A 22,913-nucleotide genomic window follows, 5' to 3' on the forward strand; every position below is an offset into this window, starting at 1 on the left:
GTACAGGATATTTACTGTTAGTATTAGAGTACAGGATACTTACTGTCTTTCTGTACACGGTACAAATAAAGAGAAGCAAATTTCGTGTCTAGTAGATACTTCATAGGTCAGTGATTGCTAAATAAACAACATACTTCATAGGTCAGTGATTTCTACATAAACAACATACTTCATAGGTCAGTGGTTGCTACATAAACAACATACTTCATAGGTCAGTGATTGCTAAATAAACAATAACTTCTTTTCAATGTAAGATGCTGTTCATTTATCTTCTTGTCAGACAAATCCACACTTTTGTTAATTCGTCTGCTCAACGTTCATGATCAAATAATTCCTCGTCACATTTTGTTCAGCAGCGCACACTAACACAGTTAGTTTGACATGTTTCGGAATTTCCTTCAGAATTGAAGAGTATTATATCGTAGCCCGAACCTCCCTCAGGACGACATGGAATTGTAGCGGGCAGAGTTCGAGCCCCAGACCACCGAGACGACAGTCCAGAGGGAAAGCCCCACGACCAGGCTGCCATCCAATGCTTTTTATATGGTGACATTGCCAAATAAATCTTGAAGTAGACAGAACATCGTCACGAAGCAGACATGAACACAAAATGGTTTATGTCTATTTGAAATGTTTGTTTTCAATGTCAGCTAAAGCTGCCCGAGTAAATCAGTGCCTCTGCCAAGAGTATCGCCGGCCAAAGTTAAATGTAGCGGACATAACAATGAGTGAGTATTGACCAGTGTCCAGTTTGACTTTGAATGAGCTCATTGATTTTGGGTAGACTCTAGCGACGTGACTGGACATAACGAGGTTCATATACCAAGAGAGATCTTCTAAGCTTAAACACTATGGGGTTAAGAGCCTTATATTACAAGTTGTAACGGAGGCAGCTAATACATGAGAACGTGAGATGAAACGTAGTACATTAGACTTTGAATTGATGTGACTGGGTTTATACCAATGTTTTAATTAGAACAAGCACTGAATAATTGAGGATGAAACATGAATAGCAACATATATTCTTGAATATTCCAAGTTCCAACATACATTAAAAATGTATTGGTGTAATTGAAGCGCGTTTTCTAGTTCCACCCAAAATTTATCTAATTTAAGCATTTATAACTATTTCATTTACACTCAATATGCGCTATTTTATTAAAGGATTTTAAAAAATATTTCTATTGTTTTGTCTTAAATCTGATTGGACTGTTTATTGCCTCTCTTCCACCATACACAAGTGTGTCTTCTTTCTTCCACTTTACAAGAATGGATACTCTGTCTTCCACTGTACGAGAGTGGATACTCTTGCTTCCACTGTACTAGAGTTGATCCTCTTGCTTCCGCTGTACGAGAGTGGATCCTCTTGCTTCCGCTGTACGAGAGTGGATCCTCTTGCTTCCGCTGTACGAGAGTGGATCCTCTTGCTTCCGCTGTACGAGAGTGGATCCTCTTGCTTCAACTGTACGAGAGTGGATCCTCTTGCTTCCGCTGTACGAGAGTGGATCCTCTTGCTTCCGCTGTACGAGAGTGGATCCTCTTGCTTCCGCTGTACGAGAGTGGATCCTCTTGCTTCCACTGTACGAGAGTGGATACTCTGTCTTCCACTGTACGAGAGTGGATCCTCTTGCTTCCACTGTACGAGAGTGGATCCTCTTGCTTCCGCTGTACGAGAGTGGATCCTCTTGCTTCCGCTGTACGAGAGTGGATCTTCTCGCTTCCGCTGTACGAGAGTGGATCTTCTCGCTTCCACTGTACGAGAGTGGATCCTCTCGCTTCCACTGTACGAGAGTGGATCCTCTCGCTTCCACTGTACGAGAGTGGATCCTCTCGCTTCCACTGTACGAGAGTGGATCCTCTAGCTTCCACATTACGAGAGTGGATCCTCTCGCTTCCGCTGTACGAGAGTGGATCCTCTCGCTTCCACTGTACGAGAGTGGATCCACTCGCTTCCGCTGTACGAGAGTGGATCCACTTGCTTCCAATGTACGAGAGTGAATCCACTTGCTTCCGCTGTACGAGAGTGAATCCACTCGCTTTCACTGTACGAGAGTGGATCCACTTGCTTCCGCTGTACGAGAGTGGATCCACTTGCTTCCACATTACGAGAGTGGATCCACTCGCTTCCACTGTACGAGAGTGGATCCACTCGCTTCCACTGTACGAGAGTGGATCCACTCGCTTCCACTGTACGAGAGTGGATCCACTCGCTTCCACTGTACGAGAGTGGATCCACTCGCTTCCACTGTACGAGAGTGGATCCACTCGCTTCCACTGTACGAGAGTGGATCCACTTGCTTCCACTGTGCGGAGTTGCATCTTCTTGTAAAGGCAAAAAGCTTATGTTTTAAAAAAAACAACCAAATATTTATTTTTTCTTACTGGTAACAGAATAATGATAATGAAAAAAACACAGAAACAAACTTTTTTTAAAGCCCTAACAAAAACAGCAACATTTTTTTTTTCTGTTTTACAATCCACTGCTTCAACACCTGTTTTGAAAAAAAGTTGCCTCCAAAAATGGCAGCTCATTAGTTTACGCTAGGCTTATCTCCCTTTGAAAAATTAGGGGTTATGTTTCTTTAAACATTGAACAGTTTCTGTACGCAACATTGCGCTTCCCTTTTGTTTGCTACTAAGACAACAAGTTTACGACTTAAGCAAAAGAGAGGGAGAGAGAGAGGGGGGGAGGGAGGGAGAGGAAGAGTGGGGTGTTGTTGTCGGTCGTTGGATTGTAGCACCAGATTGCTAGTAAACAACTAAACCGATATTGGCGTATACTATTTTAAATTATAGAACTGGAAATAACTTGAATAAACTTCTTTCAATAACAAAACTAAATATAACTTTCATACAATACCAGCAAAATGAATTTGTGATGAAATAAATGTAGTAGACTTGAGTAATAATTTAAAATGGTATTTGAAACAAAACCTCTGAATGAAAAATACGTCTTCACACTCCGACTCTAATGTTCTTAACATAGATTAGGACAAAGCTGCTTATCTTGCATCATTTTATAAGACTCACATATATCCAAGGAGGCCCTGCATATACACACTCCGTAACAGAGGAAAAGACTTTCTTTAGGAGTTAACAATGTGTACAGTTTCATGGTGATTTAATATGATATCCGATGGTCAGAACGACATGATTTAAAAGTAAAAAGTACAAGCATCAAGAATATGAATTTTCTTTTGACGACTGGCGATTAACTTTTATCTCGGTGTGCGTGTGTAAAAGAGAGAGACGAAGAGAGGGAGAGAGAGAGGGAAAGAGAGAGAGGGTGAGAAAGAGAAAAAGGGAGAGAGAAAGAGTGAATGGATTTAAATGTCTCAGAACGATTTAAAAAATTGAAAACTAACTAATGTCATGTCATGTAGACGATGTTATTCCACAAAATTAAGTTTCTCGCTTTGACCCTGACACTCGCATGTCATAATGTTCATCAACTTATTTCAATGCTTATGGAGAATTATATATCACTATTACCACCATCAGCTTTCATTTTGACATCCCAACCAACTTGCTATCGTCTTGTCAGGCGTGTAAAGACCAGGACAGCGACTGACCATTATTTGTATACGTCCATGACGTTTCTGACATCTGTGACATGGCTGAACGGTGGTGTCGGAGACACGAAGATGGTCAAAGCCTTTACGATGTCAGGAGATTACATTTTTGTGTCATTGACAAAGAAAAAATAATCTGGCTGACAACATTTGCAGACATTATTCCGAGTTGACTCAGTATCTGTTCAAATCATCCAATCAGGAAGAATGTTTATAAGTATACAAAAACATAGGAAAATCTTTTGCAAGTAAGTCATATATGAACTCAAAATTTGACGAAATATCAAATATTTACAGTCCAGATGAAAGAGACTCATTCGTGCAAACGTTCATACTATTTTGTTCAATGTTATTTGAATAATGAATGAGCAAGCTCCATTGAACAATTACGACTTCAACGCTGCAATCAAAACATGTTACGCCTGAACATCTAAGGCCGCTCTGCTGTTTTTCAGCTGTTACTTCGGACAACAATATGCGTCAATACGAATTGGGCCGATGACATTTCACTCTGTGTCATATCCTATGTAAGCTTTTCTTTGAATCTCGAATGCGACATGAAATAGTCAGCACACATACAAGTCAGGAGCGTTTCGGTTGAAATGTGACGTCACGTGACACAATTATCTCCATGTCGTCTGCAGGAATGCTGAGAATGACAGAGAGAGCGGGGGTTCGAACTTGGGACCTTCTTTGTGAAACACCGACTAGAGGAAATAGTACAAGAAGGCATGTTTGGGGCAGATTTCATCGAATTGTTTCAAATACATTTAGTGAACTGATTCCTATCACAGGCGCAGACGTCTAAAAGAGACTGAAATTATTCTCCCTTGAAAACAGCTTTGTCTGCAACATGTGTGACGAAATATGCAGGTCACAAATGGGTCAGCAAAGTCATGTTATAATTTACCATTATTGGACGCGAAGACAATGTCTAATTATTATGACTGAAAAATTGTATGAATAATTGTGGTTTATGACTTAAGAATGTTGTTATAGTTTGAAATGTATTTGCCTCCTTAGCTTGGCACTTGAGGGAAACACAATGCCAGGCCACACGACGGTAAAACATATTTTAGATTCACAAATGTCACAGGAAAACCTCATCTCAGCACAATAAATAACGCAAAAAAAAAGTAGTCTGTACATTTTTTTTAGACATTTGAGCCCTGGGCAAGGCCTGGCATTGAGCTGTGCAGCCTCGCACTGGGTGGAAGGGAGTGACCCCCGGGAGATCGGTCTACTCTAACGTTCTCCCTACGTAATTATCTCCACTTGACTTAAAAACTTCATTTCTCTCAGTGCTAATAGTTGCATCATTGCGGTGACATTTGTAGTGAAAGATATCTGGTATCATGGCTGACACATGCCATTTGTCTACATACTTTCGACATGTACTTTATGGGATTCGTGCGTTATTGTTGCTACTGTTAGTATTTGGTGGTGATTTAGCTCTAAGTGGTTCTACTTTCTTATAGACCACCGAGGGTCGCCACACAAGTATCACTAATTATGCCTATTGCGTGTATGTGTGTAGTCGGGGAATCCCACTCACATATTTCTGCATTGACTCATAATAACTTGACATTAACTTGATTTACCTTGTCTATATTTAGATAACAACCATTGAACCTACGGAACCTTTTTTTTTTCTCGGCATGATCCAGGTTTTGTTTTGGTGTTCAATCAAATCCTGTGAGATCCCGTGCAAGGTTGTTCAGACTTGGCATGCAGTGTTTATTTGGTTTAAAAGTCAACAAGATCTTGAAGGCCAAGAGTTTCTCAATGCGGTAGAGATGTCTGAGCTACTCGGAACTGTAGATCAACACACGTAGATAGTGAAGGGCTAGAATTCTGTCTCTGTTGCTTGCATGAAATCAATGTCTAAAGTACAAGAACAAGCCAAAATATTACCTCCAATATTATCTTTTTCTTTCTTTTAGATATAATAATCGTTCTAAGCAGGGGCGTAACTAGGGATTTGGGGGCCCGGGGGGATTGACCTCTTTGGGGGCCCCTTGCATTTTGACATTCGACATATGAAATGAGATAATGTACGCAAATATATATAAACCCAAAATCAAATTGGTTCAGTATATCAGTAAACTTAACAAAAAAATAATCATGAAGACTCTTTTAATGAATATTGCCGTTGTTTATTAGTTAAATAATGCACAAGTGACAACTCTCAATTGATATCGCTTCACGTCGTGCATTCTGTGCAGCAAAGACATCTATAACATCATCTACATCGATACTTTCTAGTATTTGTGACTTCACTGACAATAAAGCCATGATAAGCTTTTCTTGCGTCATTGTGCTCCTGAGATAGTTTTTGATGAACTTGAGCTTTGAGAATGATCTCTCACATGACGTAATGGAAGTGGCCTGAGTTAGCTTTATTCGGAGGAGGTTGCAAAGTTTGAGCACACGTAATTACCATATGAAGCCTTTTTCCTAAATATGTCTATTGGTGATTGTATTACTGGTTTGTTGATGAAAAGTGCTCGTGCATCAATGACATCCTTGAAAAAGCGATTTTCCATTTATTTCATCATACAAACAGGAAAAGTAGCACAGTTTGTCATAAGCGTGTCTTCATCTAACAGGTGTCTTGGTTCAAGAAGAAACCCAAAGGTATCCATTTTCTTTCCAGCCTTTGAAATCTGCCCTTCATCTCCATATGAAATCTGTCCAGCACTTCTGTCGCAACACGTTTGAATTGCAGTTCTATTGACAGTCCTACATTAGAACTCAACTTCCCATCATGTCTTTTCTTTCTTCTGGTTATTTTGATTACAGGGAATCCATAGTATTCACTCTCGATGGATTGGGTTTTTGTCAGTTTCTCATCATTTTGCAGAAAGCATGAAAGGGTACTAATTTCTTTAGCAGCTTCCCGTATATGCAGTCCAGACTTTTGTAGTTTCTTCTGAACTATATTAATTGAGTGCAGGAGCTTTGACCAGAATTCAAGATAGGCAAAAAATTCTTAATTTTCCACTGCATGAAGAAGATTCTGTGCTAATATTTTATGGTATTACGTCATTGTTGGTTGTTTATGTTTTGTGCGAAAGCAAAAGGATTCAGAGCATACAAAAGTGGGAAAGATCCATATCTCGTTATGCTCGAGTATAGAAATACTCCGATAAGTGGACTACCGTATTCACCATCACAACTGCTGACGAGTAGAAGACTCAGGGAATCATTCCAACTGATCCCAAACTATTGAAACCATCGGTAGCTCAAAATGCAGAGACATTTCTCAACGAAAGACAGATGAAAAGCAAAGTGAAATACGATGCAAAAGCTAGACTACCTAAAGATTATTCTGTCGGAGAGTTCGTCTAGGTCAAACATGGCAGAAAGCAGTTGTCATAAAAAAAACATTCAGCACCCAGATTTTAAATCATAAAGACAAACGATGGAAAAACATACAGAAGAAATCAACGCTTTTTGAATAAGAGTTTCGATGAAGACATCTCTGGGTACTATGATACCGATGAAGACAATGAACTGCAAACTGTTGGAACAAACGAAACAGACAGTTATAGACCAACGTCTAGAGAACTTGTTGTGCCAGTCAAGACAACCAGAAGTGGACGAATTGTTAAAGATCTTAGTAGACAGGGCCTGCCTTAGGCCTCTGCAGCCTATGCGGTCGCAGTGGGACCCGCGCTTTCATAGGCCCCGCGTTAATTCTAAGTATTAAATTAAACCATTATAACGTAAATAAATTAACATGGTTTTCGCGACCTCCTGATTTTCCAGGACCTCCAGGAAATCTCATGAAAAGGCAAAATATGCGATAAAGTCCTGAACTTTTTTGAATTTATTCAGATCTCCTGAAGAATAGACCAAATTGACATTTTGGGGTGCCAATAAATAAAAAGTGGCATTGCGAGCTTTCATTTGATAAAAATTTATTGCAAAGACGAAAGTAGGCCTATTTTCAAATTAAAAAAAATAATTTTGAAATTATGCTTATCCCTACCCAGACTAGACCCCGCGCGATCCGTTTCGCATAGGGCCCCGCAAATGCTAGGGCCGGCCCTGCTAGTAGATATCACTCTTAAGAACTTTAAAAGGAAGGGTGTGATAATAACTTCAAAAGGAAGGATGTGCTAATATTATATGATATTACGTCATTGTTTTTTGTTTATGTTTTGTGCGAAAGCAAAAGGATTAGATGGAAATAAAAAAGGAGTTTCCATTGAATGGAGGAAAGATAAATAGAGGGGTAATAACTCGAGTGTGAAGTTTAATTCTGAAATTATAGACGCCAAACCCGAATAATGGACTATTTTAGCATTATTAAGAATAACTTTTAGATCTGTTATACTCGATTCTGTAAATTTTGGTTCAAGGTTAAGTAGTGTAGCCACACAATACTCGCCATTTAGATCTATTATTAGTAAAGGTAACAAGATACCTGGAATTCGCAGTACATCATGTAGTTTTATTCGTGGCAACAATGTTTAAAATGTAAGACTAACTTTAAAAAAAACTTTGATCTCTGTGGGAAAAAATATGTTTAAAATGTCAACAAAGTCAACACACTGATAGACCTAGATCTAGGTTTAGTCTTTGTGATAAATTTAATCTATAAATGTTGAAAAAAAATCAATCAAATATATTAATTTATGTATTTACAAATTTATTTCGGACACCCATTTGGGAGCCCCCCCTAGGTGGGGGCCCGGGGGGATTTTAAAATTCTCCCCCCCCCATCCCCCCCCCCCTTAGTTACGCCACTGGTTCTAAGCCATTCCAATTAGATATATTTCGTGCAGTTAACTAGAGCTAGGCCGGTCATTTAGTTTGTTATCTTGTTTTTCTAGGAAATCTGAACAGACTCTTTATTTTTAGGGTAAGGGTTGGGGGTAAGGGTTAGGGTAAGGGTTAGGGTAAGGGTCGTCTCTTTCTGGCCTAATGTCTCGGTATACATTTTGTTTTTATTTCTTTGTGAACCAGAGAATAGATTGTTCTGGCATTTCACTTTGTCTACTAAATAAAACATCTCCATGGCGCTGAGGATTCTCAGCGCATATCGTAACAGTCCCACAGGGGTATTCAGCAAACCTTTCGTCTGCCAACATTTTAAAGTTTTTTTTGTTTCGTTTTATTTCGACTTCTTAGTTTTACATGTCGCCACAGTTCTTTCCCTTTCTTTTGGGTGTTTTTTTTTTTTTTTTTTTTACATAAAGTTTATTCTACAGTAGGCACATGAGCAAATAGGCGTTTGTTTTCCCGTCATAGCAACCATTTTTATATTTAACTAGTCGACCGGCGGCGTAGCATACGCCGCTATTTTGCAGGGCCGGCCTTAGGGCACTGCAACCTATGCGACCGTAGTGGGCCCCGCACTTTCATAGGACCAGCACTTTTATAGGACCCGCGCTAATTCAAGGTGTATAAATTATTAAATTAAACCATTTTATAACTTAAAACTGCGCCCACCTGTCGATTTACAAGGAGCAATCTCCCGAAATTGCAAAATATACGAAAAAGTCCTTAAAATATACGTAAATATATAGACAAATATTGTCATTTTAGGGTGTCATTCAATATGGAAAACGCCAATCCTACGCGCGATAAATAAAAAACGGCATTATGCATTAGCCGTAATTGTGTAATCTGATGAAAGAAGCTTCTCGCGCCTCAAACTAATGAAAAATTACTTGAGGTCAACAATTCTCAAAGATAGATTGAAACAATTGATAATTCATGCTTATGAGCGTGATCTATGTAGGAAATATAATTTTTATGATAGACTGTATGACTTCGCTACACGCAAGGCTCGTAAAGTAAGTCTATACGTAGTAAAGAATGAATAAAATATACAGACGAATTTATTTTCTAATACAAACTCTTAATTTTCACTTATTATCCGCTTCCCTACCCAAACTTGGCCCGCGAAATGCGTTTCGCATAGGACCCCACAATGGTTAAGTCCGGCCTTTCTATTTAGTGACGGGTGAATATACATAGGAGATTACTTCTTCTCTTTCCATGACTTCTTGGTCACAGTGGTTAAGTCCGGCGCTGCTATTTAGTGTTTGTAAAATGTTTGTTCCAAACACATTAAGATGATCCATTAAACTAAAACTTTTTATTATTAAATATTTTTCTCTTGCATTCCAAAGTTACTTGAAAACAAAAACAAACCCCAAAATATCATCAAATCATACTTACCTAACACGTCTGAAAAACAAAACCAAGCCATAAAAAAGACAACCAAAAATAAGTAACTACAAATACCTAGCCGCAAGCTGAACACAAGCTATTAGCCGACAGTTATGGAGCACTTCTTTGTTTACCCTAATGTTGGCTTAATGTTTACCGAGGCCTCTGTGTTGATGGTGTTCGCCATGAAGGAAATGGTAAAACCATTCGTCCAGGTTGGACCCTATCAACGTCACACCCTGATGCGAGCTAATGAAGCACAAAATTATTGCCTTCGCCTGATAGATTTCTGAACATATTGTGATAGGGAAAACGTTGTGGCTTCAGAGAGATTCTAGAGAGGGACGCTGAACAGTTGGTTGTGCATTGTATGAATAATGAACGGTTAAATTATTCTAAAAGTACCCACAAAACAACAAAACATAATAACACATTACTAGCATGTACTAATAAATATAAAGTACCTTATAAATGTTTTTTTTTCGTTACTACAAATGTAGCGTGTGTCTGGCAAATACAGACATTTACAATACAGTAGTTCATCCATTGTAGTCGATGATAATAATGTTTGTCGTCCAGGGAGTGGATGTGTTATGTGACCTGGCATGTGGCTGGCCAGAGACTTATTGGAGCTCGCAGTGGCGGCCTTAGGTGGTGTCCGGTCGAGTGGGGCTTTACGGGCGTCCCGCGATAAAAAGAATCTTTTGTCACCGTCAGCCCATCGTACAACTATTCGTGGCCCTAACATGACACTCGCCCAGGAACACGCGCACTGCTAAGGAAGCCTCTGGAGCTCGGAATGTGAAGTTACATACCAGGCCTATGCTTTTGTAGAGGACGCCCGTAGGGTTTAATATTTTTAGTATAAGCTTGGACTGATGGACGAGAATGTGTGTCACCTAGGACATAAAACGAGGTGGGAGTACAATATGAGATTTCCCTAAGGATCGGTGGCAGGTTGTGTATTATACACTTTGGAACTGTGTTAGACCATAAATTAAATATCACTGCAAAAACAGATGACATCAACAAATCACAAAAGGATAATATAGATTTAGGCTACTAAGAAACATGTCCTCCTACCCTACCCTTAACACTTTATTATCAAATTCTAAGTACTACTAATAAGATAATAAGCAAAAAAAAACAACAATTAAACCGCACTTGGATACCTACTTGAGACAAACCATTGCCAAAAAAGCAATAAAATCTTTTAGTATAACAAAAAATACATTCTGGTTTATTATTTTAACATTCTACCTTCACAAAGGAGACATAAGACATCGATCACAACAATACAAGTTGACATAACTCTTTTGTTCCTTTGCCAATTAAATCGTTGATCAAACTCATGACTTCCTGTTGTATAATGTATATCTCACATGCAATGTTGAAGAGATACTGGAATATGAACGTATATTGTCTGTGCTAACGCATAATTGTTAGCTCTAGTTATGTATTAATTATTTGTAATGCACAATCGTACAACTAATTTCACAAAGTTTATAATTATTATTATTATATGAGCTTCGTTAGGGATAAACAAAATTCATTGTAGTCCCTTAAACAGTGTCCACTATGCCTTATTACGAATATTATTATTTTATTATTATGCACACTGGTTTCGAGCTAGAAAACTACTTGCTGCATTCTCGTAGCGTATTTCAGGAGACTTGAGCTAAGATAACACAATACGATACTTAAAATAAGCCAAAAGCTATGAAGCTACAGACAAGTTTGTGAGTTTCGTCTTAATCCATTTTTCAAACCTTAACTTCAACTTTCAATAACTCGCAACATTCATTGAGGATAATGTTATAATAGAGCTCTTAGTAAAAATTTCATCGACTATGGCGTATGCACCCAAGACATGTTCAAATTTGACATCGACCAACAATATCTGACCTTGACATTGCAAATGATGGACAGGTTTCTAAAGTGTTTGTCTGCTCCCATTAGACCTGCCTCTTTCCCTCCCCGTTCCATCTATACCCTTTCTTCTACACATATATGTGCTAGCGTACAATGTTTTTTTATAAACACATACACACTTATACATATAAATAACTACAAACACATACACCAGTGTTTCTCAAACTTTTGCCGGTATCACCACCCTTAACGAAAAGCATTTTGCAACCCCTCGTAGCTAGCTGTAGACCTTGTAGACTCTCACATCTTGGGGGGCGCTGTAGACTGTCACATCTTGGGGAGCACTGTAGGCTTTTACATCTTGGCGAGCGCTGTAGGGTCTCACATCTTGGGGATCACTTAAGGGTCTCACAGTGTGGGCTGGGAGACATTTCAGAATGCAATGAAAAAAATACAACAACATAAGACAAAATTTTTACAAAATGTTTCGGCTATATTTTGCATAAATATTTACAATATGTTGAGAATACAAATTTACATATTAACTGTTCATTAAAACTACACATTTAGTTCTTTTCTTTTACCAAGTAGTATTTGGTAGATAAGTGTTAAGTGTTTACTATACCAGGAAAGGTTCTTTCGGGAGATAGTATTAAAGAGGCAGCAGGTTTCCCTCTATCCAGCAAGGGGGAGCCTGCAAGTTCCTCCAGCACCAAAAGGTTTCCCTGCGTACTGAGCTTCATAACTCCCTTGATCTCATAGCGAGAAGAGCAGAAGACAAAGAAAAGGTTCAAGTAAATAAGAATGGGACAAGGTCGATATTGAAGTGTTGTCTTACAATACAGCACACTATTCATTCCAGAGGGGAAAACGTCGAAGCTCAAAACATGTGTAATAAAGAAAGAGGCAGCATTTGCCAATACATACATACATGTCGGGTCACCTAAATACATACATACCATAGGCGTAGCCAGGGGGGAAGGGTTTAGGGTTAGATAGATAGATATATAGATATATAGATAGATAGATAGATAGATAGATAGATAGATAGATAGATAGATAGACAGATAGATAGATAGATAGATAGATAGATAGATAGATAGATAGATAGATAGATAGATAGATAGATAAAAATAAATAAAAACTATTTGCTTTAATCATTCTATATCTAAATCCTATTCCACTTTCCATCATTGTTTTAACAGCACTCTGGCACAGAACATTTCACTTTACCAGCACACACACTTCATCTCTCCAGCCCATTGGATCAAATGTAAAATACTAATTATATGATTCATTTGGGGCCTGCTGTGCATTTGATCATGTGGAGGGAAGGGGCATTTGCCGATAATGAGGTAGAATAATGAAATGAAGATAGTCCATTGGAATAGCAAATCTCAAAATAGGACATTAGCTGTGGCAGCCAGTAGAATTTCAGTAGTTGATAGCTCACATGGCTGGTATTGTAAAAATCTATCATGACAGTAGCCAGAAGGGGGGGGGGGGAGTGAGAAAAATCCCCACAACCCCCCGAAAACGAAATTCTGGCTACGCCCATGATATCTATATTTGTAATATTTAAAGACACTTTGTTGATGTGAGCAACACACTGAATACAATAAACATAGTTGCAATAATAATAATACTTTATATCAAATGTTAAAATTCAATTGGGTACTTTACTTTTGCGATTAATCAATTTTATGAATTCACAAATATAATAAAGTAAATCATTTAACAAAATTTCTTCATCATGGATCTTAAGCTATTACGTACAACAATCTATACTATATGGTTAAATAGACTTCCGGCGGACAACGGTTTTGTCTGCCCGAGATTCGGAAAAATATGCAACTGGGTTTCTGTTGTCATGTGAAGCACTGCACTCATCCTTAATCTACGTAATGGAAGACATTGCCCTTTATATGTATTTATTTTCGATATATATATTTACCCGTTGTTGTTTTTGTGTATAAAATACTAGCTGCCGGTACTCAGTGATGGAAGACCTAACTTTTAACTACATTAATAAAAGGCCTCAACGTTAGAATTCAAGAAAAGTAATAATTTTTTTCCCACTTTGAAAAAGGTGCCTCTTGGCCTTACCGGTGCGTACCGTCACAAAATAGCACTTTATATAGATAGATAGATAGATAGATAGATAGATAGATAGATAGATAGATAGATAGATAGATAGATAGATAGATAGACAGACAGAGTAGGAAGTAAAAAAAAATAAGACACATTATACTTTGCTTACTTCAACAATATTTTTGTAGATTAATCAGGTAATAGATCTAGTTACATATTTAATAATAAGGCTTGTCTTCGAGTCCTAAGATTAATGACGAATGCAGTATTTCCGGTGGCTACGCAGCCCTAGCTGTAACCTACATATTTTGCCACATCCAGGGCAAACATAACCATTGTCCGCAGGTGGTCGATTTAGATTTTCTTTTGGCCGTCTGCGTTTGTCCTCGGCAGCGGATTTTCCTTTGGTCTCAAATGTGTATCCCGCGGCTTTCCTGAGTGACCTCCAGCTGTCTCGTTCTGAGGTCGCATGCAACCAGGTGCTCTCTTCTATGTCAGCTAAGGAAAGTTGACGCCTAAGATGGTGTTTGAAGCGTTTCCGTGGGGCGCCTCTGTTACGTCGACCACCTTTTAGCTCACCAAAAAAGACTGCCTTTGGCATACGTTCGTCTCCCATGCGGGATACGTGCCCTACCCAGCGTAACTGCCGGACCATAAGAAGTCCCTCTGTACAGCGATGTCCTTGCGAACGCCGGTATTGACAGTAGATAGATAGATAGATAGATAGATAGATAGATAGATAGATAGATAGATAGATAGATAGATAGATAGATAGACAGATAGATAGATAGATAGATAGATAGATAGATAGATAGATAGATAGATAGATAGATATACAAACGCATACATAAAGATGCAATTACTAATTTATTGTTAGAATGAGTGAATGGTTTAAGATGTGAGAACCTTCGAATGTAGGAAAATACAAAATGAAAAAAAAAAAAGGTAGAACTCTCTAAAGTAAATGCACGTGGGAGTTCTCCCTCCACCCCCCCCCCCTCTCCACTCATCTAGATTGCCGTTGGTGTAATCTCTTGCCAATCATGATTGCGTGATGGCTGAATGTCCAAGGCATACTTCATAATAAAGGCGCCCCTCTAGCAATGGATGTGTGCATGAAATGGTCAGGAGGAGGTTTTGTTTTCATTTGTTAGACATTCGACATTGTTGAAGGGGGCCATTCAAATAGGTTAGGATAGACAGATTTATAAAGATAAACATAACATTCAAATAGGTTAGGATAGACAGATTTATAAAGATAAACATAACATTCAAATAGGTTAGGATAGACAGATTTATAAAGATAAACATAACATTCAAATAGGTTAGGATAGACAGATTTATAAAGATAAACATAACATTCAAATAGGTTAGGATAGACAGATTTATAAAGATAAACATAACATTCAAATAGGTTAGGATAGACAGATTTATAAAGATAAACATAACATTCAAATAGGTTAGGATAGACAGATTTATAAAGATAAACATAACATTCAAATAGGTTAGGATAGACAGGTTTATAAAGATAAACATAACATTCAAATAGGTTAGGATAGACAGATTTATAAAGATAAACATTACATTCAAATAGGTTAGGATAGACAGATTTATAAAGATAAACATAACATTCAAATAGGTTAGGATAGACAGATTTATAAAGATAAACCTAACGTGGTAGTTGGACAGGCACTGACATGATGGACAGACTGTATTATGATTATTATGATATGCATACCGAGGTACGAAAGTAGACCTACTGCAGTATAATAGAGTCAATAGACAGACTGTATGTAGTTTTATAGGTGGATTGTATGAGGTCAGAAACAATATTTTAGGATGATGATGATGATGTGTGTATAAGAACATACATGAGATTTTAGTTTCTTGTAGATTAAAATACGTCAGAATGGGAAGGCGTCTTTGTCATTGAATGAAACATTACAAAGGATTTGAAACACCAACAAAATGTGATTTCCAATACACGAGTAGACACTATAGGAGGGATAAAGTTGTTTTTTCGAGTAACTGGGGGGTGGGGGTGGAGTGGATTTAGCTTAATGTGAACTGGAATTGTGGCTCGAAGATAGTTCTTGACTTAACTCTTTATCTCGTTTGATGTCCTATCCAGCCATTAGCTTCATTGAATGTCTTAGGCTACTTTGAAATTGTATAAAGATTAATAATCAACAGAGTAATGATTGAGGAAGTAGTAGTGTAGTTGTAGGTTTGGACGAGACAGTTTGCCGTTGAGAAGTTGTTGCAGGCATGCGTAAATCAGTTGTTGTTTTTTCATTGTGCAGTTGTTGCAGACACAGGTAAAGCAATATTGATCTTTGTACAGCAGTTGTTGCAGGCACAGGGAAGACATAGTTGACCATTCTATAGGTAAAGCTCGTCAGGACCAGCTTTAAAAATTAAGGCCTAGAGACATAATCATTGCTGTCTCAGCCCACAACTGGCTTGGTATTGGACAAGTCTTTCATTAATCAATTTTATTTATTTTCTAAATGTTTTTTTCTGCTTTTGACGCTAAGTTTAAGTTTTCGCTGCAAAAACAAAAATCTAGCCTATAATTTCTTTGTATTCTCACGGCCTGGCAATGTCAGATCGGCAGTATGGATGCGGTAGACGTTACAAGGTAAGAATCAAATCACTGGCCACTATTTCCGTGTCCATTGAGAAGGGGCCGCAAGTAAATGAGACTTTGGCTAGCAAGATATGAATGGGGTGGAAGGGGAGGGGGGGGGGAGAGGATTAGCTCACACTACACGATCCTGAATGACCATGATGGAACAGAGCTATTGAACTAAGATGACCTCTCGACCTCCTAGAGTTAGACCTGTCTATCTCGTCCCTAGATCTCAGAGGCTGGACCGCCTGGAATAAATTGAACTACTGAAGAGGACAGTTTCTCTGAAGGGGTTTGGGAATTGTAGTTGAAGGTAACATTCCATTGTGTTCAGTGACAACGGTGTCTGTGGTTTCAATTAGTTTTGTATTCTGAAAAGTTTAAAAGTTAACCTTCATAGCATAAAAATTATAATTGTTTTTATCTCTATATCTGGTTACTAAATGGAAAATTCTAATTTTGTACACGACATAATTATTTTATTGAATACTGACTTATTACTCAAATTGCACTAAGCAAATTTAAGTATAAAATGTATGTGAAATAATTTGAACATTATTTATTAATTTTAACACACTAATACTTTATTAATTGCCTTTCAGTATTTATTTATTTACTTTGCTGTTGGTTCGTTTGATTGGCATGCAGGATATTCCTTATTAGAAGATTTTGTTCTGTTAATATTGTGAACTATATTGATATCCAACTTCAACTAACTCTTTGAGGTGACTAAAGTTGAAGTAACAGAACATTCCATTTAGTATACATACCCTACTCCATATATTTCAGTCATCTTATTTGTATATCAAATATTATGAAAGAAAGCTCACAAAGTTGATTTGCATACATAAGAGATTATTACTACAGTGGTTAAAATGAGCTGTCTGCGAAACCAAAAATAAAAAATTTCTATGGACATGGTTTTTGTCATTAATATAAAAGTAGCAGCTACCTTCATCCATAAAAAAGTAGCAGCTACCTTCATCCATAATAAAGTAGCAGCTACCTTCATCCATAAAAAAGTAGCAGCTACCTTCATCCATAAAAAAGTAGCAGCTACCTTCATCCATAAAAAAGTAGCAGCTACCTTCATCCATATAAAAGTAGTAGCTACCTTCATCCATATAAAAGTAGCAGCTACCTTCATCCATATAAAAGTAGCAGCTACCTTCATCCATATAAAAGTAGCAGCTACCTTCATCCATATAAAAGTAGCAGCCACCTTCATCCATATAAAAGTAGCAGCTACCTTCATCCATATAAAAGTAGCAGCTATCTTCATCCATATAAAAGTAGCAGCTACCTTCATCCATATAAAAGTAGCAGCTACCTTCATCCATATAAAAGTAGCAGCCACCTTCATCCATATAAAAGTAGCAGCTATCTTCATCCATATAAAAGTAGCAGCTACCTTCATCCATATAAAAGTAGCAGCTACCTTCATCCATATAAAAGTAGCAGCTACCTTCATCCAAACACAACGTATACAACTAAATGACTGACCTGTGGCATTTCTCGAAAAAATAATAATAAAAAATTACAAGACTATTGATTTTACATTTAAAACTTTGAATGGCCCAATAATTACAGAAAATAGAAATATTTTATTTTACATATAACTACAAAACATTTAGGAGCTCTCTCGTAACACATTTACAGTGAATGAAATAAAACATTGTCTTTAATACTAAATACTTTCGATTATTTTACCAAAAACTGCAGAAATGGAAAGTGATTTGCTCAGCGACTTCACTTTAGATGAGTGATGAAAGAGGCATATTGACTCATATAGCTTGGTCGAGTACAAGATAGATCATTAAATAACTTGGGCCTATTTTCCTTCCCGTACACCGCCCTAGTCTCCGTACTCACAGCATCAGAGAAATGTCCGCTGCAATATCCGGTGTTTCATTGACCAAATGTACTGAATGATAAAAACTTGTCCTCATTTTTTCCCCTTCCTTTCTCGCCCTTTCTTCTCCTCCTCTCGATTGACCAGCAGACTGGACTATAGAATAGATCTCTCTGGTGGCTCGATGTATTGTGTTTGGCTCAGCCAAACAACCAACATAATTAGTAGGCGGCGCAGACAATTAATGATTCTACCCGCTGGAAGAGTTATATTTGCTTTTATTGATTCTATATCCAAATATCTAGCAACATGATGCCATTATCATAAGTCAACCCAGTAACCAGGGGCGTCACCTCCCTCGTGTAATATTTCATGCAGGCATTCATTCAGGTCAATGAGTCATATCTTACTTTTTGTTATTTTTTAAGTTGTAGAAATAAACATAATGAACTCTATGATAGGAGTTGTTCTAGTGTAACTAAAAGTGTGTTGATCACTTTATTTTGGAGATAATACCATCTACTAACTTCCTGGTGGCCATTAGAGATTTGTGCTATGGCAGATAAATAGCTAGCTACTATTGTGTTTATCCGGTGAACAGCATATAGAATATAAGCTATATATTGTAAAATGTATATCATGACCTTTTGCACCGCAGAATCAGACATCAAATCTTCTTTACTTTTAGTACACAATGATATCACTATGGAAGAAGTTTAAGGGAGATTCGAATTTTAAAAATAAATGTGTAAATAACGCGCGGTAATAAAACTGAACTATTATTTATGAGATATTTATTGGCAACGATAATCTTTCTCTTTAACATGGCAGACATTGTCTAGTTTATCTCTTTAACATCGTAGACATTGTCTAGTTTATCTCTTTAACATGGCAGACATTGCCTAGTTTATCTCTTTAACATCGTAGACATTGTCTAGTTTATCTCTTTAACATGGCAGACATTGCCTAGTTTATCTCTTTAACATGGCAGACATTGTCTAGTTTATCTCTTTAACATGGCAGACATTGTCTATTTTATTTCTTTAACATCGTAGACATTGCCTAGTTTATCTCTTTAACATGGCAGACATTGTCTAGTTTATCTCTTTAACATGGCAGACATTGTCTAGTTTATCTCTTTAACATGGCAGACAATGTCTAGTTTATTTCTTTAACATCGTAGACATTGCCTAGTTTATCTCTTTAACATGGCAGACATTGTCAAGTTTATCTCTTTAACATGGCAGACATTGCCTAGTTTATCTCTTTAACATGGCAGACATTGCCTAGTTTATCTCTTTAACATGGCAGACATTGTCTAGTTTATCTCTTTAATATGGCAGACATTGCCTAGTTGATCTCTTTAACATGGCAGACATTGACTAGTTTATTTCTTTAACATGGCAGACATTGTCTAGTTTATCTCTTTAACATCGTAGACATTGTCTAGTTTATCTCTTTAACATCGTAGACATTGCCTAGTTTATCTCTTTAACATCTTAGACATTGCCTAGTTTATCTCTTTAACATGGCAGACATTGTCTAGTTTATCTCTTTAACATGGCAGACATTGTCTAGTTTATTTCTTTAACATCGTAGACATTGCCTAGTTTATCTTTTTAACATGGCAGACATTGTCAAGTTTATCTCTTTAACATGGCAGACATTGACTAGTTTATCTCTTTAACATCGTAGACATTGTCTAGTTTATCTCTTTAACATGGCAGACATTGCCTAGTTTATCTCTTTAACATCTTAGACATTGCCTAGTTTATCTCTTTAATATGGCAGACATTGCCTAGTTGATCTCTTTAACATGGCAGACATTGCCTAGTTTATCTCTTTAACATGGCAGACATTGCCTAGTTTATCTCTTTAACATGGCAGACATTGCCTAGTTTATCTCTTTAACATGGCAGACATTGTCTAGTTTATCTCTTAAACATCGTAGACATTGCCTAGTTTATCTCTTTAACATCTTAGACATTGCCAAGTTTATCTCTTTAACATGGCAGACATTGTCTAGTTTATCTCTTTAACATCTTAGACATTGCCTAGTTTATCTCTTTAACATCTTAGACATTGTCTAGTTTATCTCTTTAACATGGCAGACATTGCCTAGTTTATCTCTTTAACATGGCAGACATTGTCTAGTTTATCTCTTTAACATCGTAGACATTGCCTAGTTTATCACTTTAACATCGTAGACATTGTCTAGTTTATCTCTTTAACATGGCAGACATTGTCTAGTTTATCTCTTTAACATGGCAGACATTGCCTAGTTTATCTCTTTAACATCGTAGACATTGTCTAGTTTATCTCTTTAACATGGCAGACATTGCCTAGTTTATCTCTTTAACATCGTAGACATTGCCTAGTTTATCTCTTTAACATGGCAGACATTGCCTAGTTTATCTCTTTAACATGGCAGACATTGCCTAGTTTATCTCTCTTGAACATGGCAGACATTGCCTAGTTTATCTCTTTAACATGGCAGACATTGCCTATTTTATCTCTTTAACATGGCAGACATTGTCTAGTTTATCTCTTTAACATCTTAGACATTGTCTAGTTTATCTTTTTAACATCTTAGACATGTCTAGTTTATCTTTTTAACATAGCAGACATTGTCTAGTTTATATCTTTAACATCTTAGACATTGTCTAGTTTATCTCTTTTACATGGCAGACATTGTCTAGTTTATCTCTTTAACATCTTAGACATTGTCTAGTTTATCTCTTTTACATGGCAGACATTGCCTAGTTTATCTCTTTAACATCTTAGACATTGTCTAGTTTATCTCTTTAACATGGCAGACATTGTCAAGTTTATCTATTTAACATGGCAGACATTGTCTAGTTTATCTCTTGTTTTCAAACTTTCAAACTTTGTCTAATGGACAGTGTCTAAAGAGCCATCAACCCTTCATTTGTCTATAGGACAGTGTCTAAAGAGCCATCCACCCTTCATTAGTATATAGGACAGTGTCTAAAGAGCCACCAACCCTTTATTTGTCTATAGGACAGTGTCTAAAGAGACATCAACCCTTCATTTGTCTATAGGACAGTGTCTAAAGAGCCATCAACCCTTCATTTGTCTATAGGACAGTGTCTAAAGAGCCATCCACTCTTCATTAGTCCATAGGACAGTGTCTAAAGAGCCATCCACCCTTCATTAGTCCATAGGACAGTGTCTAAAGAGCCATCAGCCCTTCATTAGTCCATAGGACAGTGTCTAAAGAGCCATCCGCCCTTCATTAGTCCATAGGACAGTGTCTAAAGAGCCATCCACCCTTCATTAGTCCATAGGACAGTGTCTAAAGAGCCATCCGCCCTTCATTAGTCCATAGGACAGAGTCTAAAGAGCCATCCACCCTTCCTTAGTCCATAGGACAGTGTCTAAAGAGCCATCCGCCCTTCATTAGTCCATAGGACAGTGTCTAAAGAGCCATCCACCCTTCATGTGTCCATAGGACAGTGTCTAAAGAGCCATCCGCCCTTCATTAGTCCATAGGACATTGTCTAAAGAGCCATCCGCCCTTCATTAGTCCATAGGACAGTGTCTAAAGAGCCATCCGCCCTTCATTAGTCCATAGGACAGTGTCTAAAGAGCCATCCACCCTTCATTAGTCCATAGGACAGTGTCTAAAGAGCCATCCGCCCTTCATTAGTCCATAGGACAGTGTCTAAAGAGCCATCCACCCTTCCTTAGTCCATAGGACAGTGTCTAAAGAGCCATCCGCCCTTCATTAGTCCATAGGACAGTGTCTAAAGAGCCATCCACCCTTCATGTGTCCATAGGACAGTGTCTAAAGAGTGTATAGCGTATCTTAAAAATCAAAACTTGAGCAAATAGCCGATTACCTTTACTTTGACCTATCCCTTAGTCTGTTGGACCGTTGGGGTACCATGCAAGATTCGTCCACAGCCATTCCTCTCTGTTTTTACCTTAGTCAGAACTTCTTTCAATGGCAGGCCCGTCCATTCTTTGATGTTATCTTACCATCGCTTTCTTGTCTGTGATTAACATTTATCGTGAAAATTTCCAATGGAGAAAATTAATTTAACTAATCCTACATCAGCCCAGCGCCTTCTTGAAACTGTATTGACTTCCTTTAACATATAAGAAAACATTATTGTCTCACATAAACATTGTCGAAATATTATTATATAACTTCTTGGAAAGAAATAATCAAAATAAGAAACAGTTCCCACATAACAAATCGTATGCTTTCATCAATACAGAACTGGGTCTAAACAGACTTTTTGATAGAGGCATTTTTAACAAGGGATGAGAATAATACGTTTTATAGAGAATGAAATTCTTATTTGGAAAAAGAATTCCATTACAAATAGCTTCTTACAGCACCTCTATTCAATTCCAGAAAACAAAAATCTGGGGAAAACACTTGGCTGGGTGGATGCGATTCTAGAAAACGTCTTCTACGATTTTCCTTGAAATTTGACAGTTGCTGCATGTTGTTGGTAAAAAAAGTACTAGCTCGTTGGCCGCACTTGGAAAATTCTAGTTTCACCGTTATAATTTTTCAAAGTAAAAAAAAAATTAATTTAATTTAATTAGAGAAATAAAAAAAAAAAAGAGTAGCTTAGAATAGCGCATTGCTTTCTTCATGGCTGAGTTGCAAGCACTTGACTTCCGTACCGAGGAGTCCAAGGTTCGACTCTATGTAAAAAAACTGGGATGTTTG

The 22,913-nt window shown here is 37.6% G+C and overlaps 2 protein-coding genes across 6 annotated transcripts in view; one reads left to right on the forward strand and one right to left on the reverse strand.

Moving 5' to 3' along the window:
• Positions 1–22,913, forward strand: part of LOC106071779 (zwei Ig domain protein zig-8-like) — a 247,733-nt gene that overhangs the window by 38,905 nt on the left and 185,915 nt on the right. The window lies entirely within an intron of this gene.
• On the reverse strand, positions 11,908–17,801 carry LOC129923805 (uncharacterized). Its single transcript, XM_056016874.1, has 2 exons — positions 17,306–17,801; positions 11,908–12,050 (listed from the first exon to the last, which is right to left on the reverse strand). The coding sequence occupies exons 1-2, from the start codon at positions 17,799–17,801 to the stop codon at positions 11,908–11,910; spliced, it is 639 nt and encodes a 212-aa protein (XP_055872849.1).

The sequence above is a fragment of the Biomphalaria glabrata genome, chromosome 1, assembly GCF_947242115.1.
Source record: "Biomphalaria glabrata chromosome 1, xgBioGlab47.1, whole genome shotgun sequence".
Lineage (NCBI taxonomy): Eukaryota > Metazoa > Mollusca > Gastropoda > Planorbidae > Biomphalaria > Biomphalaria glabrata.

Coding starts and splice junctions, on each gene's coding strand:
- LOC129923805 (XM_056016874.1), bottom strand. CDS start 17,801: ATGGATGAAGGTAGCTGCTACTTTTATATGGATGAAGGTAGCTGCTAC. Junction 12,051..17,305: donor CTACTTTTTTATGGATGAAG/GTAGCTGCTACT, acceptor AATGTCTCCCAG/CCCACACTGTGAGACCCTTA.